The sequence below is a fragment of the Bufo gargarizans genome, chromosome 6, assembly GCF_014858855.1.
Source record: "Bufo gargarizans isolate SCDJY-AF-19 chromosome 6, ASM1485885v1, whole genome shotgun sequence".
Classification (NCBI taxonomy): domain Eukaryota; kingdom Metazoa; phylum Chordata; class Amphibia; order Anura; family Bufonidae; genus Bufo; species Bufo gargarizans.
The window spans coordinates 153032409-153059030 of NC_058085.1; the positions used below are offsets into that span (position 1 = coordinate 153032409).

At 44.4% G+C, this 26622-nt stretch overlaps 1 protein-coding gene across 1 annotated transcript in view; it reads left to right on the forward strand.

Annotated features, from left to right (window-relative positions):
* The window catches only part of LOC122942064 (protein Wnt-8b-like), an 83544-nt gene that overhangs the window by 46998 nt on the left and 9924 nt on the right, over positions 1-26622 (forward strand). Inside the window, exons 4-6 of the mRNA XM_044299556.1 lie at positions 11622-11760; positions 12284-12496; positions 17505-17630. Coding sequence (XP_044155491.1) covers positions 11622-11760; positions 12284-12496; positions 17505-17630 — 478 coding nt within the window. The remainder of the gene's footprint in view (positions 1-11621; positions 11761-12283; positions 12497-17504; positions 17631-26622) is intronic.

The following is a 26622-nucleotide window of genomic DNA, read 5'->3' on the forward strand; positions in this document are numbered from 1 at the left end:
CAGAGAGAGTAGGGAGTGTACTTGAATATTTTTTGTACAAAAACGTTTCAGAGACCCAAAAGTCCTTGTAAGGAATATTGTGTGTGAAAGCAGCAATATATGTTTGTAGCGCAACCTGCGCTAAATTGGCCAGTATTAGGAAATGCTGTGCATAGGAAGGGACAGACAGTGTAGGGAGTATTAACTTATCCGCGCCACATCTTCTGTTTAAAGTGTGCACATCCCTAAAATATCAGTGACATCCAGTGTACTTTTCCGTAGACGGTGTTCGCTGCGGACAGTTAAATTATCTGCGCCACATCTCCTGTTTAAAGTGTGCGCATCCCTAAAATATCAGTGACATCCAGTGCCCCTTTTCCGTAGATGGTGTCTGCTGCGGACAGTATAATTATCCGAGCAACATCTCCTGTTTAAAGTGTGCGCATCCCTAAATTATCAGCGACATCCAGTGTACCTTTTTCCATAGACACTTCGAACAGTGACATTATCTGTGGTACCTGTCCTGTATAACGTTTCCTAATCACAAATACCTTTGTAAATTTTTTTGCGCGTACACTTCCAAATCCTATGCTACTGTACGTGTAACATACTTTCAAGCATATATCACATTAAAAATTAAGAAGGCGAGCAGTAAGGGACGGCGAAGTGGCCGTAATGCTGATGGTGCACACAGAGGCCATGGCCCTGGGCGCGGAGAAACTGTGCCTGCTGCCAGAGCACAATAAAATCAATCATTCACGATACCTAGCTTCATGTCCCAGTTTGCAGGGCAGCGCAGGACACTACTCTTAAAGTCAGAACAGTGCGACCAGGTGGTTGGTTGGATTGCAGCAGATAATGCTTTCAGTCAGTTAAGCACCACCCTGTCTTCCACCAAGTCCAGTCTCAGTAGCCAGGAGTCTGGTCAACACAATCCTCACCCTGATCCTTCCACCATGTACAGTCTGGCCAAACAAGTGGTCCCACACTAGGATATTCCAAGGACTTCTTTTCATCGCCATTACTTGATTTGGCCCTCTCGCCAAGAACTCTTGAAGAGGGACATGAGATCTTGTGCCCTGATTCCCAACCTCTTAATGAGGTGGATGATGATGAGACACAGTTGCCAATGAGCTAACCGCAATTACTGTCTCAAGAGGTTGATGAAGAGGATGAGACACAGTTGTCACTGAGGTTGTGGTTAGGTCAACAAATCAGGAGGATGATTAGAGTGAGGAAGTGGAAGAGGAGGTGGTGGACGATGAGGTCACTGACCCAACCTGTGAAGGTCGAAAGCCGAGCAAGGACAGCAGTACAGAGGGGGAGGGATCTTCAGCACCCCAACAGGCTGGAAGAGGCAGTGGGGTGCCAAAAGGGAGAAGACAGGCCACAACAAACAGGCCCGCAACTGTTCCACAGAGCACCCCCTTGCGGAAATCTCCCTTGCCAAGGGGTAGATGTTCCGCATTATGGCGCTTTTTTTAGGAAAGTGCGGACGACAGAACAATAGTAGTTTGCAACCTGTGCCGTACGAAACTGAGCCGGGGCGTGAACACTAGCAACCTTACCACCACCTAACCCCACTTCTCCCTCCGATTTATCCGTTTGAAGCACCAGTCAGTCATCAGTCGGTAGCTGGAAGCAGTGTAGCACTGCAGTGGGGAAGCGGCAATGCTTAGGGGACAAACAGCACACCGCCGAAGAGCTGTGGCAGGGGATAAATGTCATGGAATGTGTACAGGAAACAAGACAACACAAAATGAATATACGACTCACTGGATCCAAAACTAAGGAACAAAAAGGGAGACCCCTGCATAAGACCTGGCTCTCTCCCTTACTGCTCAGCCTATGCGAAAATCCCAATGGTAGATGATCGCATATCCTTGTACCGCGACTGTTTAACACCTGAACACCCTACAATAGTGAGGGGACACGACCACTGGCTCCCTACACTGGATACGGAGGGAGTCAGGGTCACCTGGGATCCAGCAAACAGAAAAACACAAATGAATGCACAACACTTATCTTGTAGAAGACTGGGAAGTAGCATGCACACACACTCCAGGAAGTAATATAAACCGCACACTGATGCACTATGGGGAGGAATTTAAAGGGATGCAATCAGTACAACTACATGACAGCTGAGCGAGGCTAACGAGATGAGGAACTGAAAGCAAAACAAAGGAAGCTCAAGGAGGAGGTTCTGGAAGGCATCTGTCAGAGCTTCTCAGATGTCTGGTGGTGACAGTACCCCTCCTTCTACGAGTGGACTCCGGACACTCAGAGCCCACCTTCTCAGGATGGTACCTATAGAAAGCCCTGATGAGACGAGTGGCCTTAATGTCCGTCACTGGGACCCACATCCTCTCCTCAGAACCATAACCCTCCCAATGAACGAGGTACTGGAGAGAACCGCGGACAACACGAGAATCCACAATCCTAGAGACCTGAAATTCAAGATTACCATCAACCATAATCGGAGGAGGAGGCAAAGACGAGGGTACAATGGGTTGGACATAAGGTTTTAATAAGGACTTATGAAAAACATTATGGATCTTCCAAGTCTGAGGAAGATCAAGACGATAGGCAACAGGATTGATGACAGACAAGATTTTGTAAGGCCCAATAAACTTAGGACCCAACTTCCAGGAGGAAACCTTCAATTTGATATTCTTAGTAGACAACCACAGCAGATCACCAACATTCAGGTCCGGACCAGGCACACGTCTCTTATCTGCCACACGCTTATATCTCTCACTCATGCTCTTTAGATTATCCTGAATCTTTTGACAAATAGATGACAAAGACGAGGAGAATCTGTCCTCATCAGGTAAACCAGAAGACCCCTCTCCAGAGAATGTCCCAAACTGCGGATAAAACCCATATGCACCAAAAAATGGTGACTTATCAGAGGACTCCTGACGACGGTTATTTAAAGCAAACTCAGCAAGGGACAAAAAAGAACACCAATCCTCCTGATTCTCCGCCACAAAACAGTGCAGATATGTCTCCAGATTCTGATTGACGCGCTCTGTCTGACCATTCGACTGCGGGTGGAAAGCAGAAGAGAATGACAACCAAACCCCCAAGCGAGAACAGAAAGCCTTCCAGAATCTGGAAACAAACTGCGTGCCCCTATCAGAGACTATGTCCGAAGGAATACCATGCAATTTTACAATGTGATCAATAAATGCCTGCGCCAGCGTCTTAGCATTGGGCAAGCCAGGAAAAGGGATGAAATGCACCATTTTGCTAAAACGGTCCACCGCCACCAGAATCACAGTCTTCCCCGAGGAACGAGGCAGGTCCGTTATGAAGTCCATGGACAGATGTGTCCAAGGACGGGAAGGAATAGGTAAGGGAAGGAGAGGACCTGATGGCCGTGAATGAGGGACTTTGGCACGAGCGCAGGTCTCGCAGGCTGCCACAAACCCCTCAACCGACTTAGGAAGCGCCGGCCACCAGAATCTCAGAGCGATGAGATCCACTGTGGCTCTTGCCCCCGGGTGCCCAGCAAGGACCGTATCGTGGTGTTCCTTAAAAATTGTGTCTTAAAGCGAGAGGCACAAACAACCTCCCAGGAGGACAAAGATCAGGAGCCTCTGACTGGGCTACCTGCACCTCTGCCTCCAATTCAGGAAAAAGAGCAGAGACCACCACACCTTCAGCCAAAATGGGACCCGGGTCTTCAAAATTCCCACCTCCCGGAAAACAATGTGACAGGGCATCTGCCTTCACATTCTTAACCCCAGGGCGGAACGTGACAACAAAATGAAACCTTGAAAAGAACAAAGACCATCTGGCCTGTCTTGGGTTCAGACGCTTGGCTGACTCCAAGTAGGCCAGATTTTTATGGTCAGTAAACACAGTAAAAGGGTGTCTGGCTCCCTCTAGTCAATGGCGCCATTCCTCAAAAGCCAACTTGATGGCCAACAACTCCCTATCTCTCACATCGTAATTTCTCTCTGCGGAGGAGAGTTTCTTCGAGAAAAAGGCACACGGTAGCCATTTGGCAGGAGAGGAACCCTGAGACAAGACCGCACCCACACCCACCTCAGAAGCATCAACCTCAACTATGAAGGGTAGAGAAATATCAGGTTGTACCAAGATGAAAGCAGAAGCAAAACTCTCCTTGATATTAGAAAAGGCCTTACGCGCCTCTACCGACCAGGAAGAAAAATCTACCCCCTTTCTGGTCATATCAGTGAGTGGTTTAACAACAGAGGAATAATTCAAAATAAACTTCCTGTAATAATTGGCAAAGCCCAAAAAACGCATCAGCGCTTTCTGATTCTCAGGAAACTCCCACTCAAGCACAGCGCGGACCTTCTCGGGGTCCATGCGAAAAACAGAAGTGGAGAGAAGAAACCCCAGAAATTGAATTTCTGGAACCGCAAACACACATTTTTCCAGTTTTGCGTATAATTTATTCTCCCGCAGGATGAGCAAGACCTGACGTAAGTGTTCCTTATGAGTTTTGAAATCAGGAGAAAAAAATCAAAATGTCATCCAAATACACTAATACAAATTTCCCCATTAAATGATAAAAAATGCTGTTCACGAAATGCTGAAAAACGGCTGGAGCATTCATCAAACCAAAAGGCATAACCAAATTCTCAAAATGGCCCTCAGGGGTATTGAAGGCCGTCTTCCATTCGTCTCCTTCTCTGACCCTGACCAGGTTATATGCCCCTCTTAGATCTAATTTGGAAAAAACTTTAGCCCCAACAATCTGGTTAAACAGGTCTGGGATCAGAGGAAGCGGATAAGGGTCACGAATTGTGATACTGTTCAGCTCCCTGAAATCCAGACAAGGTCTTAAAGAACCATCTTTTTTCTTAACAAAGAAAAAAACAGCGGCAACAGGTGACTTCGAGGGTCATATGTGTCCTTTTCTCAGACTCTCAGAGATATAAGCACGCATAGCGACCCTTTCAGGTTGGGAGAGATTGTATAAACGAGATTTAGGCAGCTTGGCGCCTGGGATGAGATTAATAGGGCAATCGTACTCCCTGTGCGGGGGCAAATCCTGAACTCCACTCTCAGAGAAGACATCCGAAAATTCAGAGAGAAAAGATGGTACAGTCTAAGTAGAAACCTCAGAAACAGATGTCGTGAGGCAATTCTCTCTGCAAAAGTCACTCCAACCATTTATTTGCCTCGCTTGCCAATCAATGGTGGGGTTATGTTTAGTGAGCCAGGGTAGCCCCAACACTAGAGGAGTAGGCAATCCGCTAAGGACGAAACATGACACATCCTCAACATGAGCATCACTCACAATTAAACGGATATTGTGAACTATGCCCTTTAATGATTTCTGAGAAAGTGGAGCGGAATCAATAGCAAAAACAGGAATATCCTTTCCCAAAGTGCATACCTGGAAACCATGAGTTATCGCAAATTGATTATCAATGAGATTGACAGCTGCTCCACTATCTACAAAAATCTCACAAAAAAATGTTCTTGCTCTCTAGCGCCACCCTGGCAGGCAGGACAAAATGGGAACTACAAGCAAACGGAAAACCTCCAATTTCCGCCTCAACCCTGCCAATGTTAACAGATGGAACATTTTTAAAGGATTTTTTCCTTTTTGTTTCTTTATTATTCTCAAAAGACTGTCTGAATCTCCTAGAGGGACAAACATTTGCCAAATGATTTATACCTCCACAACAAAAACAAACCTTCCCATGCAGGCTGAATCTTCTATTGTCAGAGGCAATCAACCCCAGCTGCATGGGCTCCTGCTCAGAAGGGGTTGACAGCGACTGAGACCCCTGCGCACTGAATGAGACCACTGCACTGTCCTGGGATTGAGTATGACAGGAAGGAGTGATCTCTCCTCTCTCTCTAAGACGCCTGTCAATACGAACGGCCCGAAACATGGCAGAGTCCTAAGAGGTAGGCCTCTCATGAAAGGCAAATGCATCTTTCAATCCCTCTGAAAGACCATGGCAAAATTGACTTCGGAGTGCAGCATCATTCCAACCAGTATCAGCTGCCCATCTCCGAAACTCTGAGCAGTATATTTCTGCGGATTGTTTACCCTGGCATAACAGACGTAGTCATCATATATCTGACCCAGGGCTAAAAAGAATTCATCCACTGAAAGGAGGGGCCGTGCCCCCACCGGCAGCGAAAAGGCCCACGACTGAGCGTTACCCCTGGGCAGCGATATAATGATCCCCACCCTATGTTCCTCATCACCAGAGGAATGGGGAAGAAGGCGAAAATGGAGTTTGCAAGCCTTTCTAAAACGCACAAAATTCTCACTACCCCCGGAGAACGTATCCGGGAGCGAGATCTTAGGCTCAGGACAAACTCCATAAACGCAAGCTGAACCAGTCACTTGAAACTGAGAAAAAGTCTTACGGAGATCTGCTACCTCCAATGAAACAGGATCATGACTAAGAACCTAACAGTTCGAAACGCGTAGATCCGGGGCTCCTGGGATCACTAGTGTTTGTCATTTATTGCTGTACTCACCTGGATTTCATGGTGTCAATAAAGACCGGGATTTTCATACCATACATTGCGGTGCTGGAGCAATCTTTTCAACTTTCTTCTACTGACCAGGGACCGGCTTGAGTCCGCCCCGTGCACTGCTGCAGGACGATGAGGTGAGCTGGCTACAACCCCCCCTTTTTTTTCAAACTCCAATGAAACACCCTGGAAGCGTTCAGTCAAAAGTGAAACCGGATCCATGCTTGAGACGGTTTTGGCGGTTTATAATGTCACGGAATGTGTACAGGAAACAAGACAACACAAAATGAATATACGACTCACTGGATCCAAAACTAAGGAACAAAAAGGGAGACCCCTGCATAAGACCTGGCTCTCTCCCTTACTGCTCAGCCTATGCGAAAATCCCAAAGGTAGATGATCGCATATCCTCGTAACTCGACTGTATAACACCTGAACACCCTACAATAGTGAGGGGACACGACCACCGGCTCCCTACACTGGATACAGAGGGAGTCAGGGTCACCTGGGATCCAGCAAACAGAAAAACACAAATGAATGCACAACACTTATCTTGTAGAAGACTGGGAAGTAGGATCAGCATGCACACACACTCCAGGAAGTAATATAAACCGCACACTGATGCACTATGGGGAGGAATTTAAAGGGATGCAATCAGTACAACTACATGACAGCTGAGCGAGGCTAACGAGATGAGGAACTGAAAGCAAAACAAAGGAAGCTCAAGGAGGAGGTTCTGGAAGGCATCTGTCAGAGCTTCTCAGATGTCTGGTGGTGACAATAAGAGACCAGACTGAGCTGTGGCTCTCGCCACTCAACCTAGAACCAGGCATGGTGGTGTCTGATAATGTCTGTAACTTGGTGGTGGCTTTGGAGCTCGGCAAGCTCAGACACATCCCATGCCTAGCCCACGTGTTCAATCTTGTGGTTCAGCGGTTTCTCAAAACCTACCCCAATTTGCCTGAGCTACTGGTGAAGGTGCGCTGCGTGTGTGCACATTTCCGCAAGTCATCGACAGCTTCAGCCGGTCTGTCAACGCTGCAGCAGTGCTTGAAATTGCCAGCTCACCGGCTGTTGTGCGACGTGAGCACACGCTGGAACTCCACATTCCACATATTGGCCAGGCTTTGTGAGCAGCAGAGGGCAGTAGTGGAACACCAGCTGCAACATGGTCATCGCTTTTCCAGTCAGCTTCCGCTATTCACAAGCGAGGCATGGGCATGGATGTCTGACCTCTGTGAGGTTTTAAGAAACTTTGAAGAATCAACACAGATGGTGAGGGGCGATAATGCTATTATCAGCGTAACCATCCCACTTCTGTGTCTACTCAAACGCTCGCTGCTCACAATTAAGGCCGACGCTTTGCATGTGGAAGAGGTGAAAATGGAGGAAGACATTACACAGGGTGATAGCCAGACCACCCTCAGTTCATCTTCTCAGCGCAAATTGGACGATAAAGAGGAGGAGGAGCAGGAGACGGTTGCCTCCGCTACAGAGGGTAGTACCCATGGAAGGTTCAGCGTGGATGGGCCGAAGAGGAGGGAGGGTATGAGGAGATTGAGAGTGATCCTCCTGATGATGACAGCGAAGTCTTGCCTGTTGGTACTCTGGCACACATGGCTGACTTCATGTTAGGTTGACTTTCCTGTGACACGTGCGTTATACGCATTTTAGACAACACGGATTACTGGTTGTTCACCCTTCTCAACCCCTGATACAAAGAGAACTTCTGATCTCTCATTCCTGTGGTGGAGAGGACAAGCACAACGGTGCAATACCAGAAGATCCTTGTTGAAAAATTGCTCCAAAAATTTCCATCTGACAAAGCTGGCGGCAGAGTCTGTAGTTCCTTGGGCAACCGAGACAAGAGGAGCACACAGGAGTTCCAACAGAGGCAGGGCAACACTCTCCAAAGCCTGGGACAGTTTCATGACACCCCGTCAGCACCCTCACCCTGATGTGCGGCCTAGTGTCACAAGTAGGGAAAAATTTGGGAAGATGGTGAAGGAGTACATAGCAGACCGTGTCAGTGTCCTCAATGATTCTTTAGTGCCTTACAACTACTGGGTGCCCAAACTGGACACATGGCACGAACTGGCGCTCTACGTCTCGGAGGTGCTGGCCTTCCCTGCCGCCAGCATTTTGTCTGAGCGGGTATTTAGTGCTGCTGGTGGCATTATAACAGATAAGCGTATCCGCCTGTCAACTGAAATGCTAAAAATGAACAAGGCCTGGATTGACCATGACTTCTCAACTCCATCAGAGGAAAGCTGATGAACATAAAGGCACTTTAAATGTGTTTTTTATAATGTACTGAATACACTGTATTCCCATGCACCTCTTTTACCACAAACAAGGGTATATGGTTGAATCTTCCTTTTCTCATCCTCCTTCTCCTCTTCCATCATATCAACACATGCTTATTCGTCGCATATAATGTTTTACAGGGTCAGCTCACCAGCAGGCCCTCGCATATAATGTTTTACAAGGTCAGCTCACCAGCATGCCTTCGCCTACAGTCTTTTACAGGGTCAGCTCACCTGAAGGCCCTCGCATATAATGTTTTAGAGGGTAGCTCACCTGCAGGCCCTCACCTACAACCTTTTAGAGGGTCAGCTCACCAGCAGGCCCGCACCTAAAATCTTTACAGGGTCAGCTCACCAGCAGGCCCTTGCATATAAAGTTTTACAGGGTCAGCACACAAGCAGGCCTTCGCATATAATTTTTTAGAGGGTCAGCTCACCTGCAGGCCCTCGCATATAATGTTTTTACTGGGTCAGCTCACCTGCAGGCCTTCACCTACAGTCTTTTACAGGGTCAGCTCACCTGAAGGCACTCGCATATAATGTTTTAGGGGTCAGCTCACCTGCAGGCCCTCACCTACAACCTTTTACAGGGTCAGCTCACCAGCAGGCCCGCATCAAAAATCTTTTACAGGGTCAGCTCACCAGCAGGTCTGCACGTCAAATCTTTTACAAGGTCAGTTCACCTGAAGGCCCTCGCATATAATGTTTTAGAGGGTCAGCTCACCTGCAGGCCCTCACCTACAACCTTTTAGAGGGTAAGCTCACCAGCAGGCCCGCACCTAAAATCTTTTACAGGGTCGGCTCACCAGCAAGCCCGCACCTAAAATATTTTACAGGGTCAGCTCACCAGCAGGCCCTCGCATATAATTTTTTACAGGGTCAGCTCACCAGCAGGCCTTCACCTACAATCTTTTACAGTCAACTCACCTGCAGGCCCACACCTAAAATCTTATACAGGGTCAGATCACCTGCAGGCCCTCACCTAATTATACCTAATAGGTAATTTGTGCACATGCTGCCTTGATTGGATGTGGTAGCCGTAGCTGTTTCTCAGGCTCCCTCTCCGGAATCGAACCATGATTTTCCCGTTACCCATGGTCTACATGGTTTGGGCTGAAAATAAAATCGAAAGTTGATAGGACAGTTATCCGAATAGATCGTCACTGTCACGAGGACGTGCAATCGGCCCCAGGTTATCTAGAGTCACCAAAGCGGCAGCAGGCCCTTGCGCACAATGTTTTAGATATTCAGATCAGCAGACCCTTGCTCCAAATGTTTTTGAGGGTCACCAGCAGGCCATCAATCATAATTTTTCAAGGCTGTGTATGATGCCGTCCTTTTTGGGTAATAAGGAGTGTATTGGAGTGCCGGTTCCTTGTAATTTTTGGCAGCCCTTTCACTTAGTGCATAGGCTTTATGAGTGTAGTAGTCCCACTACATGAACAATTGTACCACAATGTGAATGAGGCCCTCCTTTATGTGATATACAGGTTGTATCGGAGTGCCTCTTCCTTGTAATTTTTTTGCAGCACTTGCACTTTATATACAAGTAAATATACAGGAAAGAATGTTTCCTAACATTTTTTTCTCTAAAATCTATTTTATCTTCGGTTTTGTGCGTACTATTGTCAGCCTGTAAAGTGGCGTACTACTCGGACAACATGGTTCCCAGCAGCGACCTGGGAGTCCAAGATGCATCCAGACATCCTCCCCATGCTGTTCCCGAACCATTTCAGTGGTGTTTTCCATTAATTTCTGACCTTTTCCTATGAACCAGGCACCCTCCCCTCTTCAGAGCAGGGTGTGCCTAGTTTAATGCTTGGGTTCTCCCATTGACTTTCATTATACTCGGGTGCTCGATAGAGAACCCGAACATCCCGATGTATTCGGCCCGAGATATTTCACGGGTCTCTAGGACCTTATAAGATGGTGCAGTTAATATAGTTCACTGACTTTACTATTCCTCTATGATGTTGGGAAACATTGGAAAATGGCAGGACTCAAATTGCCCAAAGTGTCCTTTTAAGACGGCATAATTTTTCACGTTATATGGGTATGTGCTGTCATTAATAGTTACTGGTGTCAGGTCTTTGACCTTATTAATGAGAAATTCTCTGTTTGCCTAGCTTGTGTATGGTTATCTGATAGAGCACTTGATGTCAGACACCTTATATCTCTTAATTACCTTCCTCTATTGAATTAGGAAGATAACAACATAGATTAAGGCAGAGGAGGCCTGAGTGTTTCCCCTTTTTTTTTTTTTGTCTTTTTCTGCCTTTTCTCCCTCTCTCTCCATGCCAACCCCACTCCATACGCTCCCCCACCCCCTGTACACTCTTTTTTTTCCCCTAAGGTAGGGGGATTTCTCCCATGGGGTCCCTTCATCCACACTCGGGGTAGTTTAGCTTGGGTATAGAATAATATTGTATTGATGATAACATATGTATCTTATATTTTTGGAAAATAAAAATAAATAAAAAAAACACAGCTGTTCATCGAGTCATATATTATAAATGCCAGTATGGCAACCAGGCTTGAGGAACCCATGGAAAATACCATATAGCAAATAACTGTAGCATTAAGAGAGGTGGTATTAACACTTTAGGAGATTATTTTCTGTTCCAGCCTACAGTAAAGTCAATTTATATTCAGTCCCCCCCCCCCCCCAGTTTGCATGAGTTTCCAAAAATATTTACTTCCCACACCCAACAAATCAAAAAACTGTCACTAGGTAGGATATGAAAAAGTTAACCCTCAGCACATTAAAATTTTTGCTATGCAAAAGCTGTTATTTTTCAAAGATGCATTCTCTCTTATATGTGTTAAGGAATATGATGTAATTTATATTTCTTACAGGCTTACCTTATCTACTCAAGCAGTGTGGCAGCTGGGGCACAAAGTGGTATTGAAGAGTGTAAATTCCAGTTTGCTTGGGATCGGTGGAACTGTCCTGAGAGAACATTGCAACTTTCCAGTCATAGTGGACTACGAAGTGGTAAGAAACTTCAAAGCTTAACATATCTAACACCTCAAAATAATCCTTTTTGCTTGGCTAGTCTCCCACACATATTTTTCTATATCAGATTTTGTTTAGCAAAACGTGTTGCCTTTAAATTTGAAAATTTTGTTGAAGCATGACTGACATATATAGTTAATGAAGTATGCTCTTGAGCTATAGTTAACCATAGTAACTTGGAAAGTGACCTTAAAGGGTGCTTGAAGGTTATACATTGATTACTAAAACTGACTGAACCTGAAGAGCAATTTCTTGGATTCAGCAATTGTATCTGGGCAGTTTGGCAATCTTAGTGGTTTCTTCCTGGTGGTGGAGTCTATTCTCACTTAAGAGTTTCTATCTTCTAAACAAATGAATTTTTTTCCATTTTAATGGATTTTTTATTTTATTTTTTGGTACTCTTCAAATAAACCAAGTCTTCAATAGCAAATTTCAAAATAGGTTCAACATAAAATGACTGGGGTTAAGAAACCCTCAATTTCCCAAGTATCCTCTCTTCCAGACTGGAACCCTCATTCTACTGGATCTTCTACAACAGGCAGCAGCCACTATGAAATTGGTCCTTCTTCTCCAGTCTGGAGCCTTCATTTCAACAGGATCCTCTTTTCCAGACTGGAATCTCAATACAACCGGACTCTCTTATCACGTCTCCAGATTCCATTACCACCGAATTATCCACCATCTGGCTCTCTTTCAGCAGGATTCATTTCCCCAGGTTAGAGTTTTCATATTTTTCAAAGGACCATTTCTCCAACTTGTCATTTCTCCATGGTGCTTTGGCAGATCCTTTCTGATGTAATTTTCTCAAGTGATTCTGGGCGTTTTCACAGGTTTTTATTTTTAGAGACAAAAAAGTGCACAACAGACCAATACTTATACTGTATAAAGATAAAGATAATATTAATGTACAGACCAGTCAAAAAATTAATGCCTTTGCATCTTCTTTTCATTTACTCAAACCTATTATAAATACATCTCTGGATCATTATTATTATTATTTTTTTTTTTTTTTGGGGGGGGGGGGGGCGTTTATTCAGTATGTAGGAAAACTATGGTGCATTGAACAGAACTGTATCATAATCACAAACAGTCTGGAAAACAGAACAATCCTCCATAATAACAAGAATACCCTACTCAAACAAAAGAAAATAAAGAGAACCACAGCAAATCCAGGAACTTTGGAAAGATATGGAGTCTACTATGCAACAATTCATATAGACTGTCGTGTTGACCAGTTGCAAATTAAGAAGTTGATGCTAACCAAATGTGTCTACAACTTCTTTTATTCAGTTAAAACTCATATGAAATTCCGGCATAAAAGATGTTTATGGTGGCCTGCCTGACATCCAAAGGACTATGGTATCAAGGAACCAAAATGGAAACAAGCCGCATTGAAGACAATCTTTATTAAATATTCAGTTTGGCAGTATAGACATTAAATATAGGGGAACATAAGGAAGTTGTCCTGTTCGGTAACAAATAAGTAAAATGATCAACAGCAAGACCCAAAGCAAATTGGAGACATACAAAAATATTTCACAATTTTGTATTGTATATGTCAGTATGATGATAGTTCTCCTTGTGGATTTCAGAACACAATATTGAAAAGCTATACTAGGACTACTTAAAAAAAAACTTTTACAACTCACCATCGTATCCACATGTACCATATTTTTTACCCCATAAGACGCATTTTTCCCTCTAAAAAGTGGGGGGAAAATGACCCAGTATTATAAGGGGGGAATACTAATGAGCGATTCCATTATGGAAGCACTCATTAGTACCGGCAGACCGGGAAGCGGTGAAGGATTTGTTCTCACCGATTCTTGGTCCTCCGCTGTTGGCTGTGCAGTGGCTGTGCACAGCGTGAGGGTGCTCTGTGACCCCATGCTGTGCGCGCCGGTTGACAGCACCAGTGGCAGGAAGAAGACAGACCATGGGCGGTGAGGAGCGACAGCATGCGGAGAAGGAGAGGTAAGTGGTTTATTTATTTAATCTGGCATAAGGCAATGGGGGCTGATCTGAGACAATGGGGGTGATGAGAGGCATAAGGGATGATTATGGGGGCTGATGAGAGGCATAAGGGATGATTATGGGGCTGATGAGAGGCAAAGGGGCTGATATGGGGGTGACAAGAGGCATAGGGGCTGATATGGGGGATGATGAGAGGCATGGGGGCTGATATGGAGGTGATGAGAGGCATGGGGGCTGATGAGAGGCATAGGGCTGATATGGCGCTGATAGGCATTGTGCTTATGAGAGTCATGGGGCTGATATAGGGGCTGATGAGAGACAACGGGGCTGATGAGAGGCATAAGGGCTGATGAGAGGCATATGGGGGCCGATGAGAGGCATGAGGCTCTTATCTGAGGTCTGATTGGGGGTCATTAACATTGGGGTCTGAGCTGAGATCTGATTAGGGGTCTGATCTGAGGTCATATTGGGGCCTTATTAACATTGGGGGTCTGATTGGGGCTGTCAGCTGAGGTCTGATTACCATTGGGGGTCTGGTTGGGGGTCTGACCTGAGGTGTAATAAAAAATATTTTTTTCTTACTGTCCTCCTCTAAAACCTAGGTGCGTCTTATGGGCTGGTGCGTCTTATAGGGCGAAAAATATGGTACTATAAATGGCTTGATACAGTAGAGTTTACAGTATTAAGAATTCCCGAAATACTTGGAAATAATTGGAAAGTAAGTTTGAGATTACATATAATTGGCTAAAATAATGTAATGCTGTAAAAAGAAAAAGTATAAAAAAAAAATATAGTTTAAAGTTATATGTTTTATTTACAGTTTACATTGGGCCCTGTTTCATTCTTTGGCCAAACATATGTATATGGTGTTTTAGAAGCTTTTCCCACTGCAATCTTTTTGTAATTCTAATTTATTTCTGAGTTAGCTGGTGGGAACTAGTTGGAAACATGGATACACAGGAGATTCTGTCCTCTCTCTGTAGTCTCTGTGTCTATGCCTGTCTCCACCAACCCCTCCCTGCTCTTCTCCTCCTCCTCTCTTCAGAAACTTCTAGGTAATATGATCCTTCAGTGAGTAAAGGTGCATTTACACGGCCTGAGAATAGGGCAGATTATCTGGAATAACCTTTCCTGTGTTCCCGACAATCTGGCCATTCAAATGTGCCGCTAATCACCCAATGAACAAGTGTTTTGCTCGTTCATCAGGTGATCGATGCAGGCATCACTGATCATGGCTTCTGGGCAGCAACCATGATTCTGTATTAGGACAAGGGTTCGCAATAGCGATCCATTGTCCTCATACAGTGAAGTAGATCGCTGCAATGTAAATGTAGCGGTCACCTTCACTGAATGAGCAGCTGACTGTCAGGAAGGATCGCTTTCTTCCCAACAATCGGCCACTCAGTTGGCCCCTGTAAATCCAGCATTAGCAGCCCATCTTCAGTGACAACGGTTGTGAGCAGTAACTTCAGTGTTACTGAAGAGGAGGAGGGAGAAGGGAGAAGGAGAGGAGCCTGATATTAGAAGCAAGCATTTTTCTCTAAGATATATTACATATAAGTTTCTTATATTCAACTTTACTATTCATTTATGAAAACAGTTACTGTTTATAAAACAGACACCAAGAGACAAACCTGTTCAATACAAACTGCTAATATGTTCGACATTCTTTTTTTTAATATGCAAACATATAGACATCAAATGTAATGTAAAGAGAGCTTGATATATAACATAAAAATATAACATCTATTTTATAGTGTATACATTTATTTAAACAAATGTCATCACTTAAAGAGTGTTATCCTATGATTAATGTAAAAAAAAATGCAGACATTATGTAGTACATGGCAACCACTTTCCAACAAGCTATGTTCCTCACATCCAGGTCTAAAACTGCTCCATTACTTGATTAATTTGCTCTTTTAGATATTCATTAGGCTAGCACCCCGTAGTGTATGCTTATTCCACAGCAGCACTCTCCAGGTCATAGCTTGCAGAGGCAGATTATACTGTATGCCTTCTTTTGTTCCCCATATCCAATCACTTTCACACTCTTGTCACCTCAAGAACATCTCCAGAATCCGCCCTTTTCTTACTGTAGAAACCGCCCAAACTCTTGTTGTTCCTTTCATTCATTCCCGTCTTGACTACTGTAATACTAAACTCTCCCCCCTTTAGTCTGTCCTAAATGTCACAGTCGGGCTCATCTATCTGTCCACCCACTACACTGATGCCTCCAACCTGTGCCAGTCATTTCACTGGTTGCCCATCCACCACAGAATTCAGTTCAAACTTCTCACCCTCACCCACAAAGCTCTCCACAGTGCTGCACCTCCATACAGCTCCTCCCTCATATCCATCTACCACCCTACTCGTGCTCTTCATCCAGTGACCTAAGATTAACATCATCCATAATTCGAACCTCTTACTCCCGTCATCAATACTTTTCTCGAGCTGCACCTACTCTCTAGACTGCTGTGCCCCGGAATACAAGGCCAATTTCCAACTTTCCTACCTTCAAACGTGCCTTAAAAACAATTTTTTTTTCATGCAGGCTTATCATGCTTACTAAACTGACTCTTACCCTAGTAACCTTTTGTTTCACCTCCACTTGCTCATACTGTAGATTGTAAGCTCTTGCAAGCAGGGCGCGCACTCCTAGTGTTTCAGTTGTATAGATGTCTTTTGTTTTGTACATGTTCCCTCTGAATTGTAAAGCACTGCAGAATATGGTGGCGCTATATAAATAAAGATTACTATTATTATTATTAGGGAGAGTCTGGAGCGTCTTCACAGGAGAGGCTAAGCAGAGAGAAGAGAGCTCAGGGCTGTATTGTTGAGCATCCACTACTGTGGGAGACTTCTTACACTGCACACGCTGTTCTCTCCATAAAGAAGAATGGAACAGAAAAGAGGGCATTTTTTATTGCATGTCAGTAACATCATTCAGCCCTTCTAAAAAAAATATTTCACTGGTGGCAGTTGAAAGATGAAACTGAGCATGTGTGACCATGCTCATTCAGCTTAGTAGGAGAGTGTGCACATTTCTATGTAAATTGAATACAAGGGAGGCACCATGATTATTTTGTAAAAGGCCTATTTTGCAACTGAAGCATTTTTGTAACAGAAAGTAAGTAAATTACAAACCTATCCATGATACATTATGATAAAATAACATTTATTGTTAGGACAACCCCTGTTTAGAATTATGAAGCAGAATTTATCATGAGGGAAAAGTCAGTTTTTTTTGAGTCTGCGTTACAATGATATTCAAATGTTAAATGTTTGCTTAATTTGGTGCATTTTTACAAGCGACTCCTTTATCTACACCAGGGATAAGCAGCCTTCGACACTCCAGCTGTGGTGAAACTACGACTCATGGGAGTTGTAGTTTTACCATATCTGGAGTGCCGAAGATGCCTGATAAGCCACTTCCCAATTGGAGTGAGATTGCAACTTTTTTTTTGTCACTTTTAAAGAAAGTTGCAGTTAACATGCCCACTTTCCTACCCCCTGTTGAACAGTGGCAAGAGCAACGTAATTACAAAAAAAATCCCAAATTTTAGTCCAAAATAGTGTGAGCAAAAACTTGAAACTTCTTTTATGCCAGAATTCTGGTGCAAATTGAATTATAAACCCCCACTCATAACTTTTCTTTCTGATGGAATTACAGACCTCAAACATATGTATGATAATAGGAGAATAATAAAATAAAAATTCAAATTTTGCTTTTTATTTTTGTGTTACAGCAAACCGAGAAACTGCCTTTGTGCATGCTATCAGCTCGGCAGGAGTAATGTACACACTGACACGGAACTGCAGCCTAGGCGACTTTGATAACTGTGGCTGTGATGATTCCAGAAATGGACAGCTGGGTAAGACACTAATATAATGAAAAAAATTATGACAAACCTGCTGGCTTAATGCATTAGAATTCCTACTTTTATACTGATTGACCTTTTTTGAACTAAATGATGCTGCTGGTATTAAAATCACAAGGTATATAAATCATCAATCCCTATGAAAAATGCAGGCATTATTATAAAAGATTATTCAATAGATTGGATGGTTACCATCTAAACATTTTTTGTTTATTAATTTCTCCCTCATTTTACCATAAATTGAAAGATGAAACTATTATGCAATTAAAATTACTTTTGGAAGGCATCTTGATCCAGGGATTAAAGGGCCTATTAAACAAACCAATTCTCATTTGAATTTTCATATCATCATTCAAATTTGAGAAATTATCTAGAAATAAGCGACCTTCTAGAAATTTGTTTCATATCTGATTTCTAAATGTTTTTGTGCCCAAATCGATTCTACATGAATCAAATGTGCCCCAATTAGCCAGACATTTGGTATATAACACTCTGAGGTCTCCTAAGGGTGGGTTCACACTAGCGTTAGGGATTCCGTTATGGCTTTCCGTTATAACATGGTTATAAAGGAAAATAACGGAATCCATAAGACGGAAGGACGGATCCGTTCTTCTGCCCATAGACTTGTATTTTGCCGGAATGCAAAACGGAAGCCTTTAAAAGGCATTCAGTTTGCTCTCCGTCCTAATAGAAGTCTTTGCCTTTTAAAGGCTTCTGTTTTTTTTTCCCGTTATAACCATGTTATAACGGAAAGCCATAACGGAATCCCTAACGCTAGTGTGAACCCACCCTAAGACTCTTTTTAATATTTTTTTTCCAAAATTTTTGCTTTTTCTCTCTTTTCCCCGACCCTACTTTTAAGCTCTTTAATGCAATGACAGCAATATCAAATAATGTCAGAGTGACACATATATATATAGTTATGAGTAAATGCATGGTTGACAATGTTAATAAACAACCTGTTTAAAAATGGACTGCGCCGTCACATTTGTCATTCTTTTTCATATTCAAAACCTTCCAAAAATTGTCCCTTATTGGGGGTAGATGGTGTTTATAGACACACAGGATTATGGGGGAAAAAACAATGGCTTGGACCAAGAGTCCAAAAATTATACCTTAAGGGTGTAAGATCTATGTTTGTTTATACAGACACACATGTTTATGTCAAAAGAAACAGTGGCTTGTTCTGGACAGGTGTTCAAAAATTGTGTATTATGGGGACAGAATGCCTGCCTGTATTTACACTCATAAGTGTTAATTGTCAGAGGAAACAGTGGCTTGTTCTGAAGTTGAGCAAGCCTGGAAAAATTGCCTTTTTATTTGGGAACAGCAGCAGTACAGTGTGATCGTGGAAAGGTTAAGGTGTGTAGGGGTAATAATGAAAGCAGTAGCAGCAGCAGTAGTAGCTGCATAGCATGGAACACACAAGGCAATAAGTAGATGTGTGTGCAGCTGTATTGGGGTAGCAGTAGTGGTGGCTGTGTAGGGGTAATGGTAGTAGCAGTAGGGGTAATCAAAGTAGCAGCAAGGAGTAGCAGCTGTGGGGGAGGCAGCAGCAGCCATATGGTTTGTGACCTGATGGGGCACCATCAGCAATGGCAGATCTATTCATCAGCCTCAGTCAGAGGTATATGAAAAACTTTACGCATGTATGCCTAATTTATTTTGACAAAAGTGATGTTTTGTGTACACTGGCAGTGGACAACTTTGCCCATCTGGGTGTGACAAAGCCACCTGCCAAGCTTAAAACCCTCTCTGAAAAAACACTAGTGGCTGGACAGGACAGTACAGACAGAGCAAACTGGGCCTGTTATGATCAGTGCTCCAATCCTCTGGCTCAGAAGTCCATTCGTTTAGGGAACACTGTATGTGCTGGAGAAAGGCCATAGTCCAGGTAGGACTGAACCTGTTTGTTCAAACAGTACGTCTCTTTGCTGATTTGCGTCAGCTTGGTGCAGCACATGGAAAAACTGCTCCATTATGTTGATGATACTCAAATGATGAAGCAGCTTCTGCTGTTTGTGATGAGCTGCAACTGAATGGCCTCGAAACAACACATGCTCCCTGATGAGGTGGTCTGGTGCATGATAAAATAATCAGTGTGGCCACAATGTTCCTGCCATTGTATGTTTGCTGCTAGATGCACTTTAGCAAGTGACTGGCTGCGTGGCTACTCTCACATAGGCGATCAGCTCTAACACAGCATAGCAACGTTTCACTTTACATACATGTCTGATAAGAAGGAGGGGGAGTGGGATCAATGATCTGCACTGCTTCTGTTGGGGATGGAAGGATGTCCATGAAGGACGACATGGGAACCAGACCAACACAAACGTGGAGGTGTCAGTTGGGCCTGGCCTCATTGCTGCCACAAAAACATTGACCCAGTGGGCCATGAAAGACATGTATTTTCCCTGCCTACAACAGCTGTTCGAAGTTTATCCCAGTGCCATAGCTTTCTGCACAGCGAGAATTGCAAGGAGCGGCCAAGTTCTCCACCACATGAGGCATGGATTGTGCCGGCATACATACATAATTCCTCTGGGTAGCCATTTTATATGCTTCTAGCATATGTAAAAAAAACTGTGAACTCTCATCTTCCTGAAGCCTGGGTCGCCTATGATATAGATGGACACTTTTATTACCACTACTCTTTGAGGCCAGCTATAAAAAGGTCATAAAGGCTATACCAGGCCCAGCTCATCCTGTCCTGTAAGATAAGATCAGCTCGCTGTCAAGCCTGGCTGGAGCGTGACGTCATTAATTTCCAGGTCTGGTTTGAGGAGAGCTAATAGCCCTTAATTAGCTCTGGGCATAAAACCAGTCCACTTTCATATTTCATTTATGAATCAACTTATGCCCTTTCTGACACCAGATCCAGGCTCTACAGAGTATTGTGGTTAATTGGGTATCAAATATGACTAGAGGATGTGATTCTGTAGCTGACCTATGGGTGGTAGAAGAACTACAGGTCCCAGCATTACCGTGTGTGGTCTCATTCTGTAGGTAAATAAATAAGGATCGCAAATATGTATTCTGTATAAAAATATGCCAATGTATCAAGGAGATACGGGCTTAAGTATAACCCTCATTGTAGGAACTGAACTTTGATGGGGTCATAAAACACTTGGGGGCCATCCCTAGGCTTCACAGTCACTCTGCTGCCATTGGCTGACAGGAGTAAGTCTCCTGCCCATGGGAGAGTTCATAAAAATCCATGCACAAGGACAGAGGAGAGAGACCCATGGAACATCACCAGACACTTAATTTGACATTGACGGCATATCCCTGTATCAGAAGAACTTTGAGGGTCTCCCCTGATACATACTGAAAAGGGGTTTGCAAGGATTCAAAAAGGACATATGAACAACCATCTGAAACCCTCCAGAGAAACTAAGTATTCTTTCATCTTTTTCCCTTTCATTTGAACTGTCGTGATTATTTATATTGTTATTATTATTCTGTAGTTTTATAGTCATTTTCATTAGACTTGTATGCACTGCTTTTTACCGCTTATTAAAGATTATAAAATCTAAATAGCCAAGTCTTCCATATTCTAAGCTGCTGAACAACGTACCTTGCCTTTGAAGAGATGTTACCAGGTAGTTAGTTAAATTGCATTTAGGACTTGTAGCTGGGGGTGATTGACTGCGGTTGGTCAGTAAGTGATATCCGGTTCATCCACTGATCTGTGTGATAGTGAATGACCCGGATAGTCGGCTCGTGGACCGGGAACCCACGTGGTGGCAGTTACCGAAGTGTAGTGGGGGGTGTTAGCCGAATGGTAATACCCCGGTCACGTGAGGTCTCTGTGTGTGCGCAGACTCCGTCACAGACCACTACGTCACAGCTGTGGGATCCGGAGCGCTCGGATCCATAGTTCGTGACATTTTCTGGTGGCAGCTTACGGGATTCTGTATGCTTAGAATATTAGTGCATGAAGTTATGTCCATAACTCTGTACTAAATGATTGAAAAATTCTGGAAGACGAAGCACAGTGCATTAGTTTTGATAGAATAATAATTCACGACAGTACCCTCCCCTCTCTCTTTTTTTTTTCTGTCCTATCTTTTATTTGGCAATAATGTCCGAATCCGTGAATTATGACGTCCTGAGCGTGGCTGATATAACAGCTCTGTGTGAGCACAAAGGCATCCAAGTATATGGGAAAAATAAGACTGTCCTTATCCAGGAGTTATGTGCACGGAGGAGTCAAGAGTCATCCCTGCAGGATTCAGAGAATGGAGGAGACTCTGGGGCCCCTGAGCCAGGTGACCCCTTCCAGAATGAGGATGATGAACTGGGAGGAGCCTGCTGGGGCTTGCAGTCCTCTAGCTGGACATAACTCGGTCTCTATGCCATCCCAAAATGGTCTGGACCAACTAATGCTCAGTAACCCGGACTTATATTTTCGGCTGCTGGAGGCACGTCAGGCAGAGCGCCAGGCTGAGCGCGAGGCTGCAGAACGAGAACGGGAAGCTGTCCGCAGGCATGAACTGGACATGGCCCGAGTACAGCTACAGGGGTCCCACCGGCATGCCACAGCCACAGGCCCATCCCTGATGGTCAAGCCAAAACTGCCTGTGATGGAGTCTGAGAACTGTGACATTGATCTTTTCCTGCATGCTTTTGAAACCTCATGCCAGCAGTACCAGGTACCAGAGCCACAGTGGGCGGGACATCTAATGTCCGCACTGAAGGGCAAAGCTATGGAGGCCCTGGTCGGACTACCATTAGCAGAGCTTACCAGTTACGCGGTCATCAAAAAGGCTATTCTGGTCAAGTACCAGCTGACCCCAGAGACTTACCGTTTACGGTTCCGGTCCCTGCGGAGAGGGCCCGGAGATACTTTTATGGACTATCTGGGCAAGTTGCAGACCACCTTCCAACAGTGGTCTGATCCCCTCACAGAGGACACCAAGCAGTCCCTGGCGGATCTGATGGTCCGAGAACAGTTTGTCTCCAATTGCCCCACAGATGTGCAAAAATATGTATGTGAGCACAAGCCGAAGAGTGCGCGAGAGGCTGCCGAGCTAGCCGATGAATATGTCGCCATGCCCAGCACTCGGGCATTCAAAGACACTCTGTCCCGTCTGGGAGGAACCTCTTCATCTGCTTCTTCCTCCCGGCCAGCTTTGTCGATTCCTGTCCAGCGACCCTTTCACAGGCCTGCACAAAGACCTGAAGGAGTCAAGCCAGCACCGACAGACGTGCGCAAGTGCTATGCGTGCGGCAAGCCAGGACACCTCAGCCACTCGTGCCCGGAGAAGAAGACAGCACCCCCTGGCAAGCTTGCCCGCAACCCATCATCTGTGCTGTTAGTGAATGGAGCTGCAAGACACACCGCAGACAACCTACAGTCGGTTACTGTGGGCAACCGGTGCACCACAGGCTTCCGCGATACAGGAGCCGAAGTCACACTAGTTCGGCCTGAACTAGTGGATGACGCAGACCTTATTCCCGGCAAAAGCCTCACCATCACGGGAGTTGGGGGGGTGAGCCCTAATGTTCCCCTAGCTCGTGTTTTCCTTGATTGGGGTGCTGGGAGTGGAGTAAGGGAGGTGGGAGTCTCTGCGGAGATCCCCACAAATGTTTTATTAGGCACTGACCTAGGACGATTGGTCTCGTGCTACGTGCCCCCTGGAAGCACACAGGACTCACCCGTCCCTATGGAGGTCCCTGCACATACCGAGGTACTGTGCAAGGATGTTTGCGTAACATCAGATAACCTTGGGGATGGACCTCGGGAGGTGGGAGGTGGGGTGTGTGGGAGCAGTTCTCCTATGACAGGAGATGTAGAGGGGATGGCGGGTGTATGTACGCAGGTAGCGGACATGTGTTTATCTGATTCAAGTTGTGCAAATGTTAAATGTGATGACATTATTGTGCCTGTGTTGCCCGTCACTCGCAGGGCTGCAAAAGCCGCAGCGGAACGCTCCATTGGGGAAGAGCAAGTGGAAGTGTCCCCTTCCACCGGTTCGGACCCCGTGGACTTAACCGCGTCAGAGCCTCAGCCACTGTCCCTGTTCGCCACAGGACAGCTGGCTGGGACTTGTAGTGCCGCCTTTGAGCAGGCCCTGCGAGATGACCCTACCTTGGAGCAGCTAAGAGGGTTAGCTGCCAGCCCTCCCACTGAGGGAGACAAATACCGAGTGTGTTGGGACAATGGGAAACTGTATAAGGAGGACATCTCCCACAGTGACAGTAAGGTGGGGCCACTCGAGAGGCAGCTCATTGTACCTGTGCAGTTCAGGGAACAATTACTGCAAGTGGCTCATGAGATCCCCTTAGCTGGTCACCTGGGAATAACCAAAACAAAGTCCCGGGTGATGCAGAATTTTTTCTGGCCTGGCCTCGGGGCAGATGTCGCCAAGTACTGCAGGTCCTGCGACACCTGTCAGCGAGTTGGCAAAGCAGGAGACCGTCACCAAGCTCCATTGAATCCCTTACCGATAATTGATGAACCCTTCAGGAGAGTGGCCGTGGACATCATTGGTCCACTGGCCATCCCCAGCAGTTCGGGTAAACGATTCATATTAACCCTGGTGGATTACGCGACGCGCTACCCGGAAGCAGTGGCGTTATCCTCCATTAGGGCGGACAAGGTTGCAGACGCCCTGCTGGGGATCTTTTTTTTTATATTTATTAATTTTTTTTATTTTATTGTCTTTATTAAATAGTATAGCAAAACATTACAGATTAGAAAAAGGAGATACAGTTCCCCCCCCATTCCCCCCTACCTGTGGTGCGTCAAAAAAGAACCCCCAAAAAAAATAAAAAAAATAAATAAATAAATAAAATAAAACAATTTGACCTCAACTAATCAGTCCTCCAGCCACCCCATATCTTAATCCACTTGTCCTCAGCTTCCCTCTGTTTGTACATAATTTTCTCATAATTTTTTACCTTAACAACTAAATTTATCCATGTATTTATATCTGGAGTAAATCGAGCAAACCAGGTCCGACTGACCAAGACTCTAGCCAGCATCAATATTCTGCTCAAGAAAATCTTTTGATACTTGTGATTATTTAATTTGGAAAAATCATTAAGCACAAATACTTGTGGTTCAAAAGGGATTCGAACTTTTAGTTTATACATAATACAGCTATTAATAGTGTTCCAATAGTTTATAAGTTCTGGACAAGTCCATATCATATGGAGAAAGTCCGCTCCTACAGTGTCACATTTGGGGCAATTTGACGTGTCTCTTAATCCCCATTTATTCATCCAGAATGGAGTAATATATAATCTATGGCAAATGTAGAATTGTACTAGAACATGGTTGAAGTTGTGTGACAGTGAACCTAAGTTCCCAAAAATATTCTCCCAACCTTCTATTTGTAAGTTCGGACAATCCAGCTCCCACGCTCTTTGTCCTGGTGAATATGTATTATTAAACCGTGCCTTAAGTAATAACTTATATATATTTGAAATTTTTATTCTAGACATTGTACCCCCTACCCATTCATTCAAAAAAGATGAATTATCTATATCCAACACCAGTTTGTCATCCAGACTAGATAGTACCGAACGCAGTTGAAGATACCTAAACCATGAAAAAATTTTTATATTATGTGTAATCTCTATAAATGGTTTAATATCTCTATCCTTAACTACCTGTGAAATATATAAAATTTTATTCTTCTGCCAAAATGTGTCAGCTGCAATATCATCCAGCCTTTGTAAATGCACATTATGCCAAAGAGGTGTAAATGTAAGTGAACCCTTAATCTTCAACCATGTCCTAGTTGTAGCCCACACTTTCAGGAGTAATTTTATAGTCTCTCTATAGCCTCGCTCATAGCCCTTCAATAGCCCGGATTCCAACAAGGTAAAAATATTATTATGGGCGTGGCTAATTACCAACTTCCCCAACAGTGCACTGTTCTCTGATTCGTAACACCTCAATAGCTGGGCTGCAATAAAGTACCCTTTAAAGTAAGGGAGATTTAAACCCCCGCACTCCACTGATTTATACAAATATTCCAGCTTTATTCGAACTCGCTTTCTTCCCCATATTAAATAATTAATTATTCTTTCCATAAGTTTGAAATACTTATCTTGTATCCAAATAGGTGTATTCCTAAGGACATATAAAAATTGTGGTAGTATCACCATTTTGACTAATGAGACTCGATCGGCTCTAGATAAAGGAAGTCTCAGCCAGATCCCTATTTTAGCTCTACTGCTTACCATTATGGGGATCAAATTAAGTTGTATAAAGTTTTCAACCCGAGGTGATATAATCAAACCCAAGTATTGAAAGGTATCAACGATATTCAACTGTGTCACAGAAACCTCCTCCCGCGGCAGGGGGTCCACTGGCATCAAACTGGTCTTAGCCCAGTTTATAAGAAAACCAGACACCTCACCAAATGCTTTCACCATTTGAATAATCCTAGGGAGAGTAATTTCCGTATGATCTATAAAAAAGAGAACATCATCCGCATATAATGAAATACGGTCTTGTGTTCCTAGCGTACCAAATCCTTTAAGCTGATCATCCTGTCTAATGGCCATAGCAAGGGGTTCGATATAAATATCAAATAGCAATGGGGATAATGGACAGCCCTGCCGCGTGCCCCTATTTAAATCAATACTGCTGCTCAAGATTCCATTGAGACTCAATTTTGCCCTCGGAGATCCGTATAGTAACTTAAGAGTACCTATGAACCTTTCTCCAAAGCCCATCCTTGCCAGAACCTTCCAGAGGAAGCGCCACTCCACCCTGTCGAAGGCCTTAGAGGCATCCAGTGACAGGATGGAGCGAGCAGTCCCCCCAGGGGCCTGAATATTAGAAAAGAGCCGATGTAAATTATAATGTGTACCCTTGTTCTGAATAAAGCCTGCTGGGGATCTTCACGAGAGTGGGGTTCCCAGCTGAGCTTCTCAGCGACCAAGGACCTCAGTTCATGTCTGAACTAATGCAGGGGCTCTGTAGGAAAATACGGGTGAACCATATCGTAGCCAGCCCTTACCACCC